This window comes from Myotis yumanensis, unplaced genomic scaffold (assembly GCF_028538775.1).
Source record: "Myotis yumanensis isolate MYYU_CA2020_CCGP unplaced genomic scaffold, mMyoYum1.0.hap1 SCAF_7, whole genome shotgun sequence".
NCBI lineage: Eukaryota > Metazoa > Chordata > Mammalia > Chiroptera > Vespertilionidae > Myotis > Myotis yumanensis.
In genome coordinates, this window is record NW_027223758.1 from 89,098,719 (window position 1) to 89,121,559 (window position 22,841).

The 22,841-nt window shown below is 48.2% G+C and overlaps 1 protein-coding gene and 1 long non-coding RNA gene across 2 annotated transcripts in view; one reads left to right on the top strand and one right to left on the bottom strand.

Annotated features, from left to right (window-relative positions):
* Positions 1 to 1,448: 1,448 nt before the first annotated feature.
* Positions 1,449 to 9,130, bottom strand: LOC139014688 (uncharacterized). Its single transcript, XR_011472261.1, has 3 exons — positions 8,919 to 9,130; positions 2,595 to 2,660; positions 1,449 to 1,633 (listed from the first exon to the last, which is right to left on the bottom strand). It is a non-coding gene; the product is annotated as an uncharacterized lncRNA (long non-coding RNA).
* Positions 9,131 to 10,932: 1,802 nt separating this feature from the next.
* The window catches only part of B4GALT6 (beta-1,4-galactosyltransferase 6), a 55,371-nt gene continuing 43,462 nt past the window's right edge, over positions 10,933 to 22,841 (top strand). Inside the window, exon 1 of the mRNA XM_070421225.1 lies at positions 10,933 to 11,458. Coding sequence (XP_070277326.1) covers positions 11,344 to 11,458 — 115 coding nt within the window. The 5' untranslated portion in view covers positions 10,933 to 11,343. The remainder of the gene's footprint in view (positions 11,459 to 22,841) is intronic.

A 22,841-nucleotide genomic window follows, 5' to 3' on the forward strand; every position in this document is an offset into this window, starting at 1 on the left:
TTAAAGGCTAGAGCCTGATGGTTTAAACGTCAGTCCAAAAAGTACCTTGAGAAAATAAATTCTTAAAGGATCTTTTCCCTGGTCAAATATTGAAGATAATGCTCTAGGCTTCGTATGCCTCAGCTACTGGTCATCTTAAAAGTTCTCAATCCGATTACCATGAAAGTAAATGAGAAAGCCAACAAGAGCTCTAAGTATTTGGTGCAGTTTGCCGTGAGATGCAATAGTTACCTGTTACGCAGGGGCACTGTTCCAGAGTTTGGGAGGTTAACAGAGAAAGTTACTCCCAAAATGCTTCTATACCTGAGCTTTTCTAATGAGGGTCAAATGTCTGTGGAAAGAAGTAATTCACTCTCATGCAGTCTAAGAAGAGTGGGTTGTTTAATTATTGAGAACAGTAATGGAGGTACAACATAGGGCTGAACATACACTCTCACCCCTGCATCACATGTTGATGGAGAATGATATCAAGACTTAATGTGTCTGAGTGGGTACCTTTCAATCCAGTGTCGGTATTCAGGGGTATTATAAGAGTCAGGATCTTAACGGGTCATAGAAAAGATTAAACATGAGACGAACGAGAACAGATAGATGGTGCTATGGCTTCGCTAATGCTCTGGAAATGGGTGTTGCTAGTTGTCTTTCTGAGGACTGGATGAGTCTCTCCTGGCAGCACACTAATGTTCTAGGCACGTGTGGATGTGTGAAGACTTGGGCTACCGTCACGAAATCACTCCCAACGGCAAAGAGCTCATACAGGCGCGTTCCGGAGGCAGCTCAGCTTCTGCCGGGCCACCTGGTGTGTAGTTGGGGCCGGGTGGGCATCTCTCCGCTGGGGCCTCGGGGCCTAGGCTAATGGTTTCTCCCTAGTTCCTCTCCGTCCCCAGGGCAACCCTCCTCTGACCCTGCTCACTGCAAGGGAGCCCGTGGGGTCAGATCAGGGCAGAGCTGCTCATTAAGTTACTGTCAGGAGATTCCAGGCTATGAGCCGGGCAGTTGAAGTAAATTACAGGTATAGTGTCTCATTACTCAGTTTAACAACAGTTTCGAGCGTAACACTTTCAGGCGCTCTCTGTCATCACGCTCATTACCGGTCCCAAGTCCAATCTCTAGACCAGTGGTTCTCAACCTTGGCTGCACATTAGAATCACCTGGGAAGCTTTTTAAAATCCTGATTTCCGGGCCTCGTCCTCCGGAAATTCTGTGTCTTTGTTACTAATGTTGTGGCTCCACCCCCTAACAAAGAAACAGAATTTCCGGAGGACGGGGCCCAGAAATCAGGATTTAAAAAAGATTCCCAGGTGATTCTAATGTGCAGCCAAGGTTGAGAACCACTGCTCTAGACTCATCTGATTGCATCACTCAGTTCTGGGTTCCAGGTTAAGAGCTGCTCTCCAGCTTCCCAGCTGACGGGCTGACTGCTGGTTCAGAGAGTTGTGAGCCAACAGAGTGGTCATTGGCTAGTTAGCCATACTTCTGATGAAAAACACACACACACAAAAACCTCAGAAATGTCTCTGACTTACGTTAATCCTATTTCTCTCATTTTGAAATAGGGCTTGAAAAATGAATAATAAGAGTTTACCAGGTGGGCAAGGGAGGAGAGTCATTCCACGGTCAAAGGCTCAGAGACCTAAAAGAGTGAAGAAAGATGGAGAAACTTTATTCTTCAGAACATGGTACACAGGCATGGCTTGGGGGATGGCTCCCATCAGTAGTAGAGTCATGTACATATAATGATTTTGGAATTTGGGGAAAGAGAGGGGACATGAGGGAAGGACTGAACATGATGTGACATTGTGTGGTTTGGGATAGTATCTTTCCTCGGTGCGATCCCCAGTCTTAAGTAACCTTACTAGACTTAGGAGAGGCTGGATGATTGGGAATTCTTTGTGGATTCCAGTCTTAGGGAAGAGCTGAGACAACGGGGCCAAGGGCAAGAGAACAGACACAAGGAACCATCAGGACCACATTTTTGTAAGAATTTTTAAGATACCACTTTGGGACTGGGTGGATGCTTTGTGCAAAAAAGAGGCACTGCGGCCAGCTGGTGTGGCTCAGTGGTTGCGTGTCCATCTATGAACTAGGAGGTCACGGTTCGATTCCCGATCAGGGCACATGCCTGGGTTGAGGGCTTGATCCCCAGTGTGGGGTGTGCAGCTGATCAGTGATTCTCTCTCATCATTGATGTTTCTATCTCTCTCCATCTCCCTTCCTCTCTGAGATCAATAAGAACATATTTTTTTTAAAAAAGAGGCATCACATCTTCAAGGCAGTTGGGGTTCTCCTCTGAATTCCCCGCACCAGGTGAACAGCTTCGAGGGCAGAGGTGAGCACTGGCGGGCTGCGCCCCCACTCACCTCCCCGGCTGCACAACCTCTGCCTGCACAGCTGGCACAAGTCCACGCGGAAGCACGCGTGGGCATTCCCCGGGCGCAGGCCTTTTTCTGATGCAAAAAGACCATTTTTCTAAAAGAATCTTGGTTTTGCTTAACCAATTCTATCATTCCCATGTGTCTCCAAGCCCTCTAGGTTCTTCAGGTTAGTAATTCATCATAAAAGTATTATTATTTGTACTTGATATTCTGACTTACCGTTTACTGCAAAACTTGTAGGACTGGTTTTCCATTTTCAGTTTTTGTTGTCACTGATGTTTTCTGCTGAAAATAGAGATAACAAAGGAGCATTAAAATCCTGGGCCTGGATACATGATTTATTATGATTTTTTTTAAAAGTCAGTTAGCCTCTTCTGAATCATAAAGAACCGGCTATCAACTCCCAGAATAACATTTAACCCCTTCACCTGCTTACATGCAAACGAGCGGATGCACAGTAGCGGAGCTCGGAGCTCGGCATGTGCCTCTCATGAATCCTCCCGGATCGGTGGGAAACCTGAGCCAGACCTGGGCTGGGCTCACTTCCTGGGCGCGCCTCTGACTCCATCGCAGCTCCCAGGCAGCCCAGAGCTCCAGCTTAAAGGCTCCCTCTTCTCTTCACACGGCTCAGTCTCCGACCCCAACCATGGAGAAAAACCAGCATTTCTCCCCATCCATGAGGACTCTCTAGGCAGCAGTTCTCAACCTGTGGGTCGCGACCCCTTTGGAGGTCGAACGACCCTTTCACAGGGGTCACCGAAGACCATCCTGCATATCAGATATTTACATGACGATTCACAACAGTGGCACCATCACAGTTATGAAGTAGCAACGAAAATGATTTTATGGTTGGGTCACAACATGAGGAACTGTATATAAAGGGCCAGAAGGTTGAGAACCACTGCTCTAGGCGCTTCTATTTTGCCAAGTCAGATTCTGTCCTAATTGTCTGGTTCAGGAGGGGATGTGCAACTGTGACTTGTCATTATCCCAGTCCTAAAACAGTCCGCACGGGACCCCGAGGCCCCGTTCCTTAACCTCCCCCACCTACCCTGACCGCCTCCATGAACACAAGGCAGAGAGGGGCTGCTTTTCCCGGAGGGTGAGGGTGACGCCACACTGAGCGTGTGAGTTCCCGTTCTTAGAATTCGGAGTCGTCCTTGTCTTTTCTCCCTCCTCAGGTCTCAGCTACTTTCCCAGGTGCCGTGGATCCTTCCTGGAATCCTTCACTTCCCCCCACTTTACACCCAGCTGTTCCTGGGTGTACTCCTCTTCTCCCAATTATTCTTAACAGAGTCTCAGGGTTCTTTTCCCCTTTTCTCTCTGCATTGCTTCTAGGACCTCCAGCCTGATTTTCAGCGGCACTGATGTCATTATTTACCAAGGCCCTTAATGTTGACAGTTAGGCTGTTCCCAGCTTCCTGTGTTTATGACTTTGCTGCAAACATATACCCTTGAGTTTACGTCTTTGCACGCATGCCCAAATAGAACTACAGAGTCATTTTTAAAAATAGTAATTGCTGCCCTAGCTGGTTTGGCTCAGTGGATAGAGCGTCAGCCTGTGGACTGAACAGTCCCGGGTTTGATTCCAGTCAAGGGCACATGCCCAGGTTGCGGGCTCAATCCCCAGTGCGGGGTGGGGGGCGTGCAGGAGGCAGCCAATCAATGGTTCTCTCTTATCATTGATGTTTCTATCTCTTTCTTCCTCTCCCTTCCTCTCTGAAATCAATAAAAATATTTAAAAAAAATAGTAACTGCTGTACCAAAGACTATACGGATTTAAACGACTAATAAATGCTGACAATCACCCCTGCAGTGGTTCTCAACCTTCCTAATGCCGAGACCCTTTCATACAGTTCCTCATGTTGTGGTGACCCCCAACCATAAAATCATTTTCGTTGCTACTTCATAACTGTAACTTTGCTATTGTTATGAATCGTCATGTAAATATCTGATATGCAGGATGTATTTTCATTGTTCGCGACCCACAGGTTCAGACTGCTGCCTTAGAGGTTTATCTTAGCCACTGACAGTGCCTTGCCAATAGAGTTCATTCTTTGCCAAACCAATCAGTGGGAGATGGTATCTCATTGCCATTTAAAAAACTGTGAGTTAAAGTTACGAACTATTTATTTTAAACAATTTCCCCTGAGGGTTCCCTTCCCCTAGATTGCTTATGGGTAAGTACTTTTCCATATATTGAGGATATTAACCATTTGTTTCTGTTACGCATTTTAAATACATTCAGATTGTTACTAATTTTCACTTTGCTTGTGGAACATTTCCAATGAAGAAAATTTAAGTTTTGTTTAGTACCGTTTCTCAACCGTTTCTTTTAATGCCTTCTTTAGCAAGACCTCCATTCTGAGGGCATCGAAAGATCCACCCCGTCTCCTAGTAGTTTTAGAGTTTTACTTTTGGTATTTTTATGTTTAAAACTTTGAACTCCGGAAATTCTCAGTGTAAACTTTAAGTAAATCTAGCGTCTTTCAGATGTTAGCATTGTTCCTTCTCCATTTAATAATTAATCATGTCTATTTCTTGTGCTTGAAAATGACACTTTTACATATATAATGAATTTCCATATTTATTTGAGTCTAATTCTAAACTTCTATTGTGTGGCACTGTTTCGCTAGTCTAATTTATTAGTTGTAATAGTCTATGTTATGTTGTAATACAAAGTATTCCTGAAGTGTCTGTTGCGTAACAAAATGAAGGTTCACTTCTTGCTCAGATTCCATGTTGCTGTGGGTCGGTAGGTTCGGATGAGCGTGGGGTGGGTCCTTGCTCCACCTGGTCACTCAAAGATAAAGGCTGAGTGAGGTGCCACCATCTTATGACACCATGTATATTTTAGTTAAACCTACATTATTAACTATAGCTTTTTGTTTCTCTATATCTTTTTATTTATTTTTTTAAAAAAATATTTTTATTGATTTCAGAGAGGAAGGGAGAGGGAGAGAGAGATAGAAACATCCATGAGAGAGAATCATTGATCAGCTGCCTCCTGCACACCCCACACTGGGGATCGAGCTCGAAACCCGGGCATGTGCCCTTGACCAGAATTGAACCTGAGACCCTTCAGTCTGCAGGCTAATGCTCTATCCACTGAGCCAAACTCACCAGGGCTGGTTTCTCTATATCTTTACTCATGTCTACATGACTATCTTAAGATTAGAAGAGCAAATGAAAATATTTCTCTTCTACTAATTTTTTTCTCTTTTTTTTTCAGGATGATTTATTATAGCACAACTTATATATTTCAAACTCTTCTAATTTTTTCTTTTTTCTTTTTTATTTCTTTAGTTTTGGCGGGATAATTTTTAAAACAAGACTTCTTTGAATTAAAAAAAATTTGACTTATAACATCCATACGGTAAAGCACACACATATTACATGTATAGATTGATGGTTCGTTACCTATGTGATCACCAGGATTCCAGAAGGCATTCTCTTGCCCTCTTCCAATCAGGACCCTGGCACCACACATAGTTATTACAACATTATTGACTCTGTTCCCTGTGCTGTACTTGACATCCCTGTGGCTGTTTTGTAGCCGCCAACTTGTACCTCTTAATCCCTTCACCATTTTTACCCAGCCCCCCTCCCATCGGGCGACCAGTTTGTTCTCTGCTTCTATGAGTCTGTTTGTGTGTTGATTATCTCTGTTTTGAATGGAGTTATTCTCAGTCTAGTAGGGGTACAGGCCAGGGAGTGTACCCGCAGGACAGCTGCATTACAAGACATTGCCCACGAATGCTTACTTTACACTTTCTCTCTGGCAGAATTGTAACCCACGTTAGGGAAGTCGTACTGGTGTTTCACGAATCCCTATATGATATGATATCCAGTATGTTTGCTTTTGGCTTAGTTGCACAACTTTTCAGCTTATAAAAACACTAGAGGCCCAGTGCACAAAATTCGTGCACTTGGGGGGGGGGCGTTGTCCCTCAGCCCAACCTGCACCCTCTCCAATCTGGGACCCCTTGGGGGATGTCCGACTGCCGTTTAGGACAACTGGCAGTTGGACATCCCTCTCACAATCTGGGACTGCTGGTTCCCACCGCGTGCCTGCCTGATTGCCCCTAACTGCTTCTGCCTGCCAGCCTGATCACACCCTAACCACTCCCCTGCCAGCCTGATCGATGCCTAACTGCTCCCCTGCTGACCCGGTCACCCCTAACTGCCCTCCCCTGCAGGCCTGGTCCCCCTCAGCTGCCCTCCCCTGCAGGCCTGGTCGCCCCTAACTGCCCTCTCCTGCTGGCCTGATTGCCCACAACTGCCCTCCCCTGCTGGCCATCTTGTGGCTATGGGCACCACCATCTTTGAGGGTGGGGCAGTCAATTAGCATATTCACGCCTTATTGACTGGGCGCCACCATCTTTGCGATGGTGTGAGGGTCAATTAGCATATTCCCTCTTTATTAGATAGGATTGGCAGCTCAGGAAAAAAGTCACCCCTGTCCTATTTCAATGAGACTTATGTGACATGTTATTTTTTTGTTTGTTTGTTTGTTTGTTTTTAAAATATATTTTATTGATTTTTTACAGAGAGGAAGGGAGAGAGAAAGCTAGAAACATCGATGAGAGAGAAACATCGATCAGCTGCCTCCTGCACATCTCCCACTGGGTATGTGCCCGCAACCCAGGTACATGCCCTTGACCAGAATCGAACCTGGGACCTTTCAGTCCGCAGGCCGACGCTCTATCCACTGAGCCAAACTGGTTTCGGCGTGACATGTTATTAATAGTCCCTCTCCACTATACAGCATGGTTCTTAAGAATTGTCCCCTGTGATAAAAGGCTCCCAGGAGATACTGGTATTTTCCAAGCCGGGGTCAGGAACTCAATGAAAAAGGTTTAAAATTAAATGTCTGTTCATTAACCTACGAAGTCCATATTGACAAGATGATTCTCTTAGTGACAGCTGAAAGACATAGGGTCCGGGATGCCTGGTGTGTAAAATGTAAAGGGGTAAATGTACTTCTGCTCTTTTGTACCTTTATGCGTATTATTTTGGTAAAGTGGGATTTTAGGTTAAGCAGTTTTTACCGTGTAGCAAAATCAGAAAAGTTTTTATTTAAATAAGATATCCTAGGAATCCTTGCCTAAGGCCCAGAACCTAATCAACTATCACTCAGGAGTAATGGCAGCTGGCTACAAACGCCCTCCCGGTCCTGAGCTGTGCCCGGCAGCAAGAGCTGTGTTTCCCGCTTTCCACGTGGCTGCATGCCGAGTGCCAGAGCCACCTCTCACACTCACAGGACCCAGCCCCTTTAGAGTGCCAGGCGGCGCTGGGACGTGCACATGGCTTTGTCCGTGTGGCACTAGGTTTGTGGACGTTCTCTCCAGGGTTGAGCTGTCCAGCTGGCATGCAGCACGCCCGAGGGGCCCTGTGCCTCTGGGTTACACGTGCGCCGGGCACTGACTGCCCTCAGCCTTCCGACAGGCGGCGGGGCCTGGGCAGCCTCCTCTGTTTACTCCGGGCGACGGGGTGGGGTGGGGAGTGGGGGGTTTCAACAGCATCCTTTTCCCTGCAGGGCACCAGGCACGGCTGCTTTGTTTGTGATATGACCACTCTTTCAATCTCCTGTCTTTGCTTCCCATCCTCTGTCCCCCTGCACTCCAGCCTCACCGTTTTCTGAACAGATTCCCAGTCCATCTGCCACGGGCAGGTTTCGCTGTCCAGGTCGCCTAAGGGCCTGTCAGGGGCCAGGGCTGGCAGCTCGGACTCCCGTGAAGGCAAAACTGGCAGGCCGCTGAGGAGTCCCAGCATTCAGCCGGGGAAAGAATGGGTAAAGCCAACACAGTCTATTACTCTTCTCAGTTTGGGCTTTATTTGGGAGGAGTTTCTGTGCCACAACAATGTTGAATCATACCAACGTTTAACTTTTATACAAACAACATTCCAATTCTATAACGGTCCACGTATAATCCATCAACCTAACAATTTTCTTTAATTGAATCTCAGATGCTGAGACATGTATTTAAATATAGAAATTACTATATTTAATCAGTGATTGTACTCTGGAGGTCTGAACCCACAGGTACTGGAAAAGTGAGATTCTAGGTGCTATTTTCTTTCCAAATTCACAGGAAAAAAAAAGTATGGATTTTTTTATTTTATTTTAACAAGGTTGGGAGCAAATCTAAACCACTTAAAGAATATTGTTTATCCTCATTCAGTTAGCATGGACCAAGTAAAATGTCACCCATCTCATTAAACATTAAAAAAAAAGTACATTTTTTGGTTGAAATTAAAATCTCAGTAATATGTTTCTGATTATTACAAGTAGAAAACCATTAGTTATAACTTAACTCATTCAGTTTAATATCCAAATATTGAAGAGCATGGGGTCTCCAATGAGCAAGAAATAATAAAAGGCATACTTGGTGGTAATAAATGTAGAACAAAGCAGTTAAGTGAAATTTGCTTGTGACTTACGATTAGGTATGTCGTACTATTAAGTAAGAAAAATTGTCTTTTTGATATCATAAAATTACACTTAGCGGATTTCCGCAAGGTCAAGGTTGTGGGCCTTACCTGGCTCTGGAGAAAGTGCCGGATGACGCCCTTGAAAAGGTTTGGGTGGCCTTTCTTGGGCTCTGAGCACTTCCTCTCCCTTTGTTTACAAGTGAGCCGAGACCCCGAAGCATCCTTCAGGCTGCTGGAGACGGAGACATCCTGGGTGGGGCAGTAGAGATGGGTTTTTAAACAAGAGGAGACCAGCATCACTGGTTACTGTTGGCAGAGAGGGATCTAAAGAAGAGATTAAAACAATGAACAAGTATTGAAATGGTGTTTGCCGGGTACCAGGCTCTTCTAAGCTCGTTAGAGGCACTAACTCCTTTAATTTAGTCCCCACCACAACCCTATTAGGTACCACTATCATCTCCTTTAACCGAGGAGGAGAGAAGCACAGGGCGCGTAAGTGACTTTTGTGTTCACTGGACAAAGGGTGATAGGATGCAGGCCCGGGCGGCCTCTGTGGCTGGTGATAGCGCTGACCTGTGCACCCACCGCGCTGCTTTCTGGTGCCGGCTTTACCCAGGGACAACCCACCACTCTCAGCAAGCACTGGGGTGGGCTTGGCAGGCACACCAAGGGCCCAGGCACATCGATACATAGACTTCCGATTTTTAAAAATAAGATTATCCATCAATTTCTAGGATGTTAATATTTCCCTTTTAGTTTTATCTTAAACTTTCCTTTAAAAAAAGCCAACCTTGTCTCATTCGGTTGGCAGCAAACCCAATTTGCTGCAATACCACGGCCTGGACACACAGAGCAAATGACAGCGGCAGGGGCACCTTCATCATCAGCTGAAAACACACACACACACACACACACACACACGCCTGGGGGCGGGGGGGGGGGGGGTGAGGAGCAGCAGCTTTTGCACAAAGGGCAGGTCCGGCCCGGCAGGTGAATGAGACAATTGGCCCAATGAAGCCTGGTGGTGCCGCTGCGCTCCAGGCCGGGGCGGGGGGCCGGGGATGGAGAGGGGCTCGCGGGAGGGGTCCTTCCCGCCCCGGGAGGACCACCCTCACAGGGCCGCCGTCAGAAGGGAGGCAAGTCCTCCGATCAGGGCGACACGCAGACCGCATCGCGTCCCCACCGCGTCTCCTTCCGCGCGGGAGGGCGGTGTCAATGGCCTGAATGGGAGAACACCGTCTCCCCGGCGTGTATTTCGGGGGGAATCACCCCATGGAAGTCGCCCCCCCAGACACCCCTCTCCCTCAGGGACAGCATCCATGACTGGCTCCCCGGGGGACAGTGTCCGAGGCTCGCGACGCCCCTCGGCCCCCGGCGGCGCGGCGAGCGCTGGGGTCCCCGCGAGCGGGGGCGGCGGAGACGCAGGAGGCGGGGGGGGGGGGGGGGGGGGGGGAGGGGAGGCTCCCGGAGCCGGGGGAGGGGGCCGTTTCCCAGCGGAGCCGGCCAATCTGCAGGCGCGGGGTTGCGGGAGCGGGAGGGTGGGGTGGGCGGGGACCCCCAGGTTTCCTCGGGCGGGGGCGCAGCGCCGCCTGCAGTTTCCAGCGGAGGCGCGGAGCCCCTTGGGGTCCAGGGCCCGCCCGCCCCGTTTCCCTCGCGGCCCCCCGCCCGCAGAGCCGCCCCCCGCGACCGGGACCCGGCTCCCCCGGCGCCCGCCCCTCCCCTCCCGGCGCCCGGCTCCGCCCTCCGCGCTCGCCGGCCGCTCTCCGCCGGGTCCGGGTCCGGGTCCGGGCCGCGCGGGGGCGGTGCCGGAGCCTCGCGCGCCGGCGGCGGGGATGCTGCTGCGGTCGCCGCCTCTGCGGCCGGGCGGGCAGCGGGCGGTGGCGGGAGCCGGAGCCGGAGCCGGAGCGCGCTGGTCGCCGGCCGGGACGCCGCCTCCGCCCGCGATCCGAGTCCGCGGCCGCCGCGGGGAACCGGCGCCCGGAGCGGCATGAGCAGGAGGCTGCGCGCCCGCGAGCTCGCCGCCCCTCGGCCCCCCGCGCCCCCGCCGGCCCCCGCGCGCCGCGCGCCCCGACCCCCGCGGCCCCGCTAGCCCCGCGCAGGGCCGGACCCGCGGCCGGAGGAGGAGGCGGAGGAGCAGGAGGAGGACGCGGTGCCGGCGGCGGCCCAGGCCTGCGGAGCGCGGGCGCCCGGACCCGAGCGCGCAGCCGGAGCCGCCGGGGACCGGCCGTCCGCCGTTGGCGGTCCCCCCGCGGGGTCACCGCGGCGCCGGGTCAGCCTTCCTTCCCGCCGCCGGTGCCGGCGGGTCAACCGTGCGTCCTTGGCCTCCGAGTCCTCGCGTCCCCTCTCCCCCTCCACCCCTTCCCGGTCTTCCCTCCCCGGCTCCCCGGCCTCCCATTCATCCGCCCGCCCCGCCACCCCTCCTTCCCGCAGGGCCGCCTACCCCCGGGACCCGCCGCGGGCTCGGCGTCCCGCGCACCCATGGAAGTTTAGGGCCCGCGGAGCGCAGCCCGGGCCGCCGGCCGCGAGGAGGAAGATGTCGGTGCTGCGGCGGGCGATGCGGGTCTCCAACCGCTCCCTCCTCGCCTTCCTCTTCTTCTTCTCGCTGTCCTCGTCCGGCCTCTACTTCGTCTACGTGGCTCCGGGCCTCGGTGAGCGCGGGCGCACCTGGCTCCCCGCGGCCGCGGGGGGAGGCGCGGATGTCGCCGGGGGATGTGGGCGCGGGGTCGTCGGAGCCCCGCAGACAGCGTTTCGTGTGGCCTGTCGTTTCGGGGTGTCCCTGACACAGCCCTGGCCCGGCTTTGGGGTGTGGGTTTGGTGCGTGCACGTTTAAAGGAGCTAAGAGCGCATCCCGAGGACCGAGCGCAATTAGGCGCCATGGCCCGGGCGCCCAGGACCCTTCCTGAGTATCCATGACAACGTCACCCCTTTCACCCCAAGCCTTTAAGTTTAGACTCGGGGCTTCCTCGTAGTTTTACTCAGACACCCGCAGAGGGAACATCTGCTGTATAACCGGATGGAGAGCCCGAGGGCAGGACGTGGGATTGAGTCCCCCGTGTCCGCATCCTGGCGTCCCGGGGAGAACGGGGCCAGTGGGGTTTGTGGGCCAGAGCGTAGGCGGCCAGTGAGCCGCCTCGTAAAACATCCGCCGCGTTATTGAGCCAGCGTGGGTCCGCTTTGCAGGGATAGGTGTAGCCTCTCCTACCTGCTGGGATGACTTCCGAGAGGAAATAAAACTCAAAACCCCACAATTAGGTAAGGTAGTTTGTGGTTTAACGTGTTAACCTATTTACCACTTTCTGGCCTTTGGGCTAAAATGCACTTTGGTATAATCTGCCTGAATCGGCTTCTTTTTTAAAAAAATATTTCTTTATTGATTTCAGAGAGGAAGGGAGAGGGAGAGAGAGATAGAAACACCAATGATGAGAGAGAATCATTGATTGGCTGCCTCCTGCCTATTGGGGATTGGAGCCGGAAACCCAGGCATGTGCCCTTGGCCGGAATGGAACCGGGGACCCTTCAGTCCGCAGGCTGACACTCTATCCACTGAGCCAAACCGGCTAGGGCCTGAATTGGCTTCTTTATGAAATAAATATCCAATTCCTCAGCCCCCTTTGGTTGGAAAGGGGCCAGTGTGGCGTTCGCATGAATGAGAAATGGCGACATCAGGTGGACATGAAAACGCACTCTATTTCCACAACTGTTCTGAGTTCTCCCTGGTTGTTAGGTGTTTAATGTGACCTCCCTTAGCACCCACGTGGCGTCTCCTGTCATTTCTTGTGAGACACGAGTCTTCTAAGCCAGTGTCCCTGCTCCCGCTGACGTGGCTGGACATGTGTGGCCTCGCACAGTGAGAGCCTGCAGGCTTCTGGAATTATCATCCGGGCCTTGTCTCGTGTGGTTGTAGGTTATTGTGGTGCAGTGTGAGGTGGGGGTGGGGATGGAAGAAGCAAACCTCACTGAGGGTTTTCCTTTTTTACAGTGAAATACTTCATTGACTCTTGAACAAGGGGGTTGGCATTCTAGTTTATTTCAATACTTCTCAAAGTAAAACAGTATGCACTGAATTACTTTTTTATATCTTATTATTTTTTATGAAAGTAGAAAGTATGGTATTGATATTAGTTCAGGTGTACACCTTGACTTTTCTTGATTAAATGTTGGGTTTGGTGAAGATATATAAGCTCAGATGATGGTTGAGAAGACATAAATCTTGGAAACCTGGATGCATCCCGAAATAGAACTTTGAGGCCAAAGCTTGAAGAAGTATGAATAGTTTAACATGTTATTTCTCTTTAATGCAGCCTTTTCCTTTAGGCTAATTCAACTACTCCTTGCAGCTGTAGTAGAAACGACAGTGGGCGCTCAGTGGATTGAGAGTAGTTAACCAAAATAGTCAGCAGGCTTTTCTTAAAATCCTCTGCCATTTTGGAAGACTTAAATGAACTCCTCATTCTGCAGCATTTTTTATTTTCTCAGGTAGTTCTTTAAGGATTGGACGTCTTTGGGGGATGTTATTTTATTAGACATTTAACTGAGATATGTTGGAGAACAAGTTTTTTTTTATACTTAGATAACAGTTTCTTATTTTCTTTTTTGAACAACATAACATGTTAAAGGTATGTTACTCAAAAAGCTAACCAAAGGAAATCAGAGTTTCAGCTCTTACCTGATAGTCATCCATTTTTTTTGTTAGTGCATTAGTATATTATCTATAGATTCTTAAAATTCAATTGATGCGAAATATGAATACATTTAAAAAAAATTTATGCTTACTGTTTGCCATAGAACAAATACTTACAGGTCATAAAAATTTTGGCCATTTTCTTAGGTTCAAACACTGTACTGTTTTGATGGGTCTTATCATTTATGACTTTAAAAACTTGATTAAACCTAGCAAGAATGAAAAACAGAACGTATGCTAGTAAAGTTCTCTCTGTTGAACGGAAGCTATTACTTAGTAGAATAGAAAAAGCTTCCTTATTTGTCTTTGAAGTATTGGGAACGGTTTTCCAGTGTTCACGTTTTTGCTTGAATTTTATCATTGGCTACAAACACTGTCAGTTTTTCTTGCGGTGTCAGGCTCACTTTGTTCATTTTTGGGAAAATGCAGGTCAAATACAGAAGTTTAAACAACCATTGTTTGTCAGTTGTCCTTTCAAGTAAAAATAATGCTCCGTGAAAGATGTCGCTAGTTCAGCTCCCCGTCCATCAGTCAGTTGCATAATTTGATTTTCAGAATGTCCCTGGGGCTTTGGTGTGCTGCAGAAATGCTTTCTGCACACTTTCCATTTCATCATAGATTTCTTATTAATGAGACGGACCCAGAACTAATTAGGTCCTTATAGCTAGTTCATTATAGGCACCTAGAATCTTTCTGAAATAATTTCTATTTTAGCCTGGATTACATTTTGAGGCAAAATTTCATTATCACTAAAATATATGTTGTAGAAGAGAGCCCCTTTTATTCATTTAAATGAATGCTTGGACTCCCTTGTTAAAAAGTTCGTATTAATCTTGTGTCCGTCAGCCTGCTTAGTAGACATCAAGTGTATATTTCCTACCTTTTCCACCCAGAGACCTACTTCCGTCACAGGCCTTCCCCAGGCTCCTCTCATTTTAGTTCCTCTTTCTTCGTCTCCTCCACCTGTGTCCTCCCTCTCTTTACGTGCAGACAGTGCCGCACAGTGGTAGACGCCTGTCTGTTTAGTTTCTGCTGTTCCCCCATGTTGCTCAACAGTTGTTCTGCTGTGTGGGCCTTCGTCTGCAATGAGCCCCACCGGACTCAAGGCTCATTCTTTCAAGAATAATTGGAAACATTTTTCTTGATATTCTAATCCACGCAGGAGACACAGGAGACTGGGTAGTTTTTATGTTGTGAACGTGAGTGCTCAGGAAAACTGGTCTGCAGCTCCCCCTCCCCGCCCCCGCCTCTCCCCAGAAGGCCCCAGACAGGCTGCCCTAGCCCGCCCGTCCAGGAGGAGCCCCCAGCTGCTCCTCTTGCTGTTTCTGCCTCCTGCACGATCGCAAGGAGGCGAGTGCACTTTCCCCCCAAGGAAGCTGGCTGCTGGGCTGAGAAGGGGATTCCGTTTAGTCTGGAAGCGGCTCCAGTGTCACCCCCAGCGCCACGCAGCCATTTCCCTGCGATGGCGTGAGAGGAGCAGGTGAGCTGAGGGGCAGTTCCTCCAGCGAACACCGTCAGGGAACTCAGGTTGGCTGGGCATTGTGTGGGCTGGGAGATGGAGAGGTGACTGAGACACAGCTCCTGCCTGCCGGACAGTGGGCTGGCTGTGAAAGAGCTGTAGCAAGTCCTTAAAGTCCTTAAAGCATGGGGGGGGGGGGGGGGGGGACAGGGGGCCATGAGGGAGGGCAGTGAGGGCTGCTTACAGATTTCCAGAGGAGGCGGTGTTGGGAGTTTTGGGAGTGGGTCCTTGCGGATAGATAGGATGTGTCTGGACCAGCCGTGGGCAAACTACAGCCCGCGGGCCAGATCCGGCCCGTTTGAAATGAATAAAACTAAAAAAAAAAAAAGACGTACCCTTTTATGTAATGACGTTTACTTTGAATTTATATTAGTTCACACAAACACTCCATCCATGCTTTTGTTCCGGCCCTCCGGTCCAGTTTAAGAACCCATTGTGGCCCTCGAGTCAAAAAGTTTGCCCACCCCTGGTCTGGACCGAATAAGGAATTCTGGTCAGAGGGAGCAGCTTGGGCTTCCAGAAAATCGGAGCGTTTCCATCTGGCTGCTCCTTACGGCGTGGGTTGTAGAGGGGCCAGACTGGGACGAGGCTCGGGCCCTCCTGCCCAGCCTAGTGTTCTGGCTCGCGAGGCCCCTGAAATTCCCGGCGGACGAAAACTGGTGTTGGTTCACACGGCTTTCAAAGGGCTGCCCGTGATTAAGAAAGGCATCCATGTGTCTGTAACCAGTGGGGGGAGGCGTGGGGAAGCGTGTAAGCTCCCCTGGAAGTGGGTTTCACTGCTCCTTTGACTCACCTGAGTCCTCGATAGCTGACAGGCTGCTTTATTCTTTATTCTTATTTTTAAATATCTTTTTATTGCTTTCAGAGAGGAAGGGAGAGGGAGAGAGAGAAAAACATCAATGGTGAGAATCACTGATCAGCTGCCTCCTGCACACGCCCCACTGGGGATCAAGCCCACGACCCGGGCATGTGCCCTTGACCGGAATCAGACCCGGGACCTGGTCCACAGGCCGATGCTCTATCCACTGAGCAACACCATCCAGGGCTGTTCTTGGAGTAAAGGTGGAATCTGGTTGGGTCTGAAGGTCCATGGGCCCTTGGAAGGAATCACTGTCCAAGTGCTTTGTTATTTGGGCCTCCGGGGGGGCCGTGCCTGCCGGGACTGGTGGGGCTGGCAATGGGTGGTCAGGTGCAGGGTGTATGTGCACCTGTATGTGCTGTGGGAGAGGGTGGTTGGCTGGGTCCTGGCGCAGAGGCCCCTGACCATTGGGCTGGGTTTCTCTTGGCACGGAAGGTAGTGGGTTGCCCTGCAGCTTTCTTACCGCAGACCTTCTGCCTCTGGCCCGGGCTGGGGGAGCCTGCTGTGTTCTGTCTGATCGGTTATCATCTGACTTGTTTACAAAGGGCCTTTTAGGCTTTTCCTCACCAAGTGCTCTCATCTGTATGGCACCTTTCAGGGCTCTTTTTAAAAATTGAATTATTGGTTTGACATCCTATATAATAAAAGGGTAACATGCAAATTGACCCTAACAGCAGAGCGACTGGGAATGACTGGTCACTATGACACACACTGACCATGAGGGGGCAGATGCTCAATCAGGAGCTACCCCCTGGTGGTCAGTGAGCTCCCACAGGGGGAGCTCTGCTCAGCCACAAGCCAGGCTGCCGGCTGCCAGTACAGCGGTGGTGGTGGGAGCCTCTCCCGCCTCGTCAGCAGCACTAAGGATGTCCGACTGCAGCTTAGGTCTGCTCCCCGCTGGCAAGTGGACATCCCCTGAGTGCTCCCAGTCTGCCAGAGGGATGTCTGACTGCCAGTTTAGGCCCAATCCCCTGGGGAGCAGGCCTAAGCCAGTAGGTGGTCATCCCCTGAGGGGTCCCAGACTGAGAGAGGGCACAGGCTGGGCTGAGGAACCCTCCCAAGTGCACAAATTTTTAACCAACCGGGCCTCTAGTTGGTTAATAAAATTATACAGGTTTCAGGTATGCGATTCTACAGTACATCATCTGTATATTATACTGTGTGTTTACCATCCCAAGTCTCCTTCCATCACCATTTATCTCCCCTTTACCTTCTTCTACCTCCCGCCACTCCCCTCTCCTCTGGTAATTGCCATAAAGGGTTCCTTTGATTTAGGTCACAGTGCTGGTCATTTCTTTCCTCTGGGCCTTTCTCACCAGCCATACATCTCATGCTAAAATTTTGTGTCCTGTGTGTTGCTGGAAACACCAGACCTTTGGCAAAGGGGAATAATGTAGTCCTCTGTTTTATTTATTTACTTGAGGCCTGGTGCATGACATTTGTGCACTGGGGGGCGGGGGGAGGCCCTCAGGCTGGCCTGCACTCTCTTGCAGTCCGGGACCCCTTGGGGGATGTCTGCCTGCCATGGAAGCAGGAGAGACTCCCACCATCGCCGCTGCACTCACCAGCTGTGAGCCCGGCTTCTGGCTGAGCAGCGCTCCCCCTGTGGGAGCACACTGACCACCAGGGGGCAGCTCCTCCATTGAGCATCTGCCTGTGGTCAGTGCATGTCATAGCGACCGGTCGTTCCACTGTTCGGTTGATTTGCATATTAGTCTTTTATTATATAGGATTTAAAAAATCTTTTTATCGGTTTTTAGAGAGCGAGGGAAACTTTGGTTGATCAGGCATGTGCCCTTATGGGGAATTGAACCGACAACCTTAGGTGCACGGGACAGCTGAGCCACAGGGGCCAGTCCTCTGTTTTAGAGTAATTTTTCTGTCGTGGAGTATGGAAGGCAGAGCCAGCGGCAGGGAGGACATTATTTCAGTGGCCCAGACAATAGAGGATTAGTATGTGATCAAGGTCATAGCTGGGTCAGGGCAGAGTGGAGAGGATGTGAGTAGTTGGATTGAAGGAAAGGGAGAAGCTTTAAGGCAGTGCTGGCGTTCCAGCCTAGATAACCAGGCTGTTGGTAACAGGGAATAAAGAAAGGCGCATCCGTAGTGGGGCTGTCTCGGCGTTACAGAGATTGAAGTGGGCTGCCTGCAGAGCCTCTAGGAAGAACTTGTCAGTAGGTGGGCAGAGGGAAATAAGGGCTTAGAGCTCAGGAGAGAGATTTGGGTGTCTTCAGCATAAAGATGAATGATACCTATCCATTTCTCACCTCACGCACCTGAGTCATAAAACTAGTTCCTGCAAGCAGCAGTGACTCCTAAGTTAGTTACTCTTAAATGTAGAATGATAGGGATTACATTGGAATTTGAAGAAGGCCCACATGTAGTTTGAAAAGTTTCCCATGAGGCTCTGCCACCCTTTTTACTCCCCAGTCCCAAATGGGAGTCAGCGTAGTTGACACCCTGGAAAGTATAGATGGCTGGCTGCATATCCCAACCCTACGCTAGTAGGATGGTCGTGGAGTAAAGAAAGAGAAGGAAAGACAGGCATTTGATAAAATTCAACATCCATTTATGATAAAGCCTCTCAACAAAGTGGGTGTAGACTGGACATACCTCAACATAATAAAGGCCATCTGTGACAGCTGACAGCTGATGTCATACTCAAAACTGAAAAGCTGAGGGCTTTTCCTCCCACCAGGACCAGGACAAGGATGCCCACTCTTTCTATTTTTATGCAACATAGTATTGGAAGTCGTAGCCAGAGCAATTAGGAGAAAGAAAGAAATAAAAGCATCCCCATTGGAAAGGAAAACGTAAAATTGTCACCCTTTGTGGATGATGCGGTTTCATATGCAGAAAACCATAAAGACTCTACCAAAAAACTGCTAGAATTCATAAACAAATTCAGTATAAAGTTGCAGGGTGCAAAATCAATATGCAAGAACTGTTGCATTTTTATACACTAACTAGAGGCCCAGTGCACGAAATTTGTGCACCAGTAGGGTCCCTAGTGTCTGCTGGCTGCCAGCTGGGCCTTCCCTTCCCCCGGCCGCCTGCCGCCACTGCCAGCTGTGGCCGGCTGGGGGGAGGGGTCCCGGGTGGCCACGCCCCCTGATCGAACCCTCAGTCGAGGGGACAATTTGCATATTAAGCTTTTATTATATAGGTTAACCATCACAAGGAGAAATTAAGAAAACTCATTCACAATTGCATCAAAAAGAATAAAATACCTAGGACTAAGTTTAACCAAGGAGGTGAAAGTTCTATACACTGAAAACTATAAGACATTGATGAAAGAAATTGAAGAGGACACAAATAAAAAGATATTTTGTGTGTATGCAGGAAGAATTAAAAAAATGTCATTACCCAAAGCAATCTACAAATTCAGTGAAATACCTATGAAAATTCTAACGGCATTTTTCATAGAAATGAAACAATTCTAGAATTTGTTTGGACCCCAAACAGTCAAAGCAATCTTGAGAGAGAAGAGCAAAGCTATAGGCATCACCCGCCTGGATTTGAAACTCTATTACAAAGCTATAGTGATTGAAGCAACATGGCATTGGCACAAAAACAGGCACATAGATCAATGGAATAGAGAGCCCAGAAATAAACCCAAGCATATCTGATCAGTTAATTTCTGACAAAGGAGGCAAGAATATACACCAGGGAAAGGGTAGTCTCTCATACATGGTGTTGGGAAAACTGGACAGTCACGTGCAAAGAATGAAACTATCTTACCACTATCTTATACCACACACAAAAATCAACTCCAACTGGGTTACTTGTATGTAAGACCTGAAACCTTGAAAGTTCTAGAAGAAAACATAGGCAGGAAACTCCTTGACCGTGGCCTTAGCTATGTTTTTATGGAACTGATTTCAAAGGCAGGCGCAACAAAAGCAGAAATAAGTGGAACTACATCAAACGGAAAAGCTTCTGCAAAGCAAAGGTAATCCATCAACAAAACCAAAAGGCAAGCTACTGAATGGGAGGAGGTATTTGCAAATCATGTATCTCATAAGGGGTTAACATCTAAAATATATAAATAACATCTACAACTTGATAACCACAAAACAAACAATTTGATTAAAAAAATGGGCAGAGAATCTAAACAGACATTTTTGCAAAGAAGGCGCATAGGGCCAACAAGTACATGAAGAGGTGCTCCGCCATGAAAAGGTGCTCCATGTCGCTAATCATCAGGGGAAGGTTAATCAAACCACAACGAGATGTCACCTCACAGCCGACAGAAGGGCAGTTGTCAGAAAGAAGGGATAACGGTGTTGGTGAGGGTGTGAACAGCGGAACCCTTGTGCGCGGTGGGTCTGAATTCGGACTGGTGCAGCCACTATGGAAGACAGCACGGAGTTTCCTCAGAAAATTAAAAATAGAACTTTCATATGATTCAGCAATTCTATTTCTGGGTATTTATTCAAAGAAAATGAAAAACCTAATTCATAAAATATATGAACCCTATGCTCATTGCAGCATTGTGTATAATAGCCGAGATATGAAAACAACCTAAATGGCCCTGGACAGATGAACGGTTAAAGAAGATGTGGTCCATATACAGTGGGATACTACTCAGCCATAGAAAAGAACGGCATTTTACCATTTGCGGCAACATGGGTGGCTCTTGAGGCTATTATGCTAAGTGAAATAAGTCAGGCAGAGAAAGACAAATGCCTTATGACTTCATTTATATGTGAAATCTAAAAAAAAAGCAAACAAAACCATCTCATAGACTCAGAGAACAGATGGGTGGTTGCCAGAGGCAGAAGATTTGGGGGGTAAGTGAAATGGGTGAAGGGGATCAAGATACAAACTTCCAGTTATAAAATGGGGATGTAATGTACAGCATGGTGACTATAGTCAGTAATACTGTGTTGTAAAACTGAAATTTGCTAAAAAAAAAAATCTTAAGTTTTTAATTACAAGAAATAAAATTATAACTGTGTGTAGTAACAGATGTACGGTGATCATTTTGTAATGTATACAAATGTCGAATCACGAGGTACACCTGAAACTAGTATGATGTATATGTCAATTATACTTCAAAAACAAAACAAAAAACACTCCAAACTTTAATCAGTATTTGGCTATAAAAGGCTTTCAATATTGTCTTTACAGTTAAGTAGTTATACGGGTTTTGTTTAACATGATATCTTGATTGAAATACCGTCTCTTGTAATATTTGAGGCTCGTTTAGTGTTAATATGACTTTACTGAAACCATGTTATATATATTGCCTTCCTGATAATTTAGTGAATCACTCAGGAATTATGACTTCTAATTATGGTGCAGTTTCCAGTTTGGCTCAGAGTAGGGAAAGCTGGACTTTATTTTCATTTAAATCAAGAGACCTACGGTAGAGAATCATTAGGTGCCTTGTTTATTGATTTGAAAATACTCCTCAGCTTCGGAAATCTTTGAAATTCATTTCTCACTCGTGCTTCTTTTCCCTCCTGCTTGTTTTGCTGACATTTTCTTTTCATGGACAAGTGAGTTGAAATTGGGAGACGTATTTTAATTGTGGAAACACCAGGAAGTTGGGGATGATGGTGGAGCATGTAGTTTAGATCGGTCTCGCTTACATGTTTTCTCGTGATAGGATTTGTAAGTGGATCGAGACTCATTGCACATTCACCTCATGCACTCTGAAACCATTAATTCCCATAATCATATAATGTTTCTGGGGGTTTTATTTATAGTTTGATCTTTTACTCTGTAATTTCATTAAGTAAATTTCCCTACTGATTCGATTCTGAAACTCGATTGAATTGTCTGCGTCCTTCCTTCCGCAATTCCCTCATTTCCTTCTGGCCCTTTTCTCTCCAGGGTGTTGGTTTGTAACTCTTAACTCTCCGGGCTCCCCTTGTCCTTGGAAGAAGCTATGCGTTTATTTTTGGTAAATGACAGTGATAATTAACAGATGACGGGGCCGATGGCTGCCTTGTGGTGGTGCTTTCATACTTGTAGAGTCAGAATCTGCTGTTTGAATGACCAGCTGTTTAATCTCCCTTGAACTGATGATCTGGTTGGCGCAAAAGTACTTCCGATGTTTTGGGTGGTCTATGCTTCCTCAGGGTTTTGATTTTTATGGAGGAAAACTGCTTGGCAAATGGGAGGCGTTCAATCAGTATTTGCGGAATAAACATGTCTTTACCCTGAACTTCTTCAATAAGATCAATGGAAAAGTAAAAAAAAAAAATCCTCACCCAAGAACATGTTTCCATTGATTCTAGAGAGGAAAAGAGAGAGGGAGAGGAAGAGATAGATAGAGCTAGATCAGTGATGGTGAACCTTTTGAGCTTGGCGTGTCAGCACTTTGAAAAACCCTAACTTAACTCTGGTGCCGTGTCACATATAGAAATTTTTTGATCTTTGCAACCATAGTAAAACAAAGATTTATATTTTTGATATTTATTTTATATATTTAAATGCCATTTAACAAAGAAAGACCAACCAAAAAAATGAGTTTGCGTGTCACCTCTGACACACGTGTGTCATAGGTTCGCCATCACTGAGCTAGATAGATCCATCAATTGCTTCCTCCCTCACAAGCCCTAACCAGGGATGGAACCCAAAACCTAGGTGTGTGCCCTTTCTCCCGCAGACTGGTTTGTCTTGGGGCCTTTCGTCTCCGCGCCTCCTCTCCGTGGTCTGTCCCCACTTCCGCATCTGAGCTTCACCTGCTCCTCTCCTTTCTAGATAACTTTCCTTATGGTAATTCGCCACCACAGTTCCCACTTTCACTTTTCTATGAGTGTCTCCCCGAATTGTATTTCCAGCCCCTCTTTCTTAGCTCCAGCCCTGCATTTATAAAATTGGTAACTGCATGCCAGATGCTTACCCAGCACGGCCTCCCTCAAAGTCAGGCCTCCCCGTGACTTACTTTTGTTAAGGGACCTGCGGCCGAGTGTCCCAATGGTTATGGGCATGGGTTTCGGGATCAGAGGGGACTGTGTG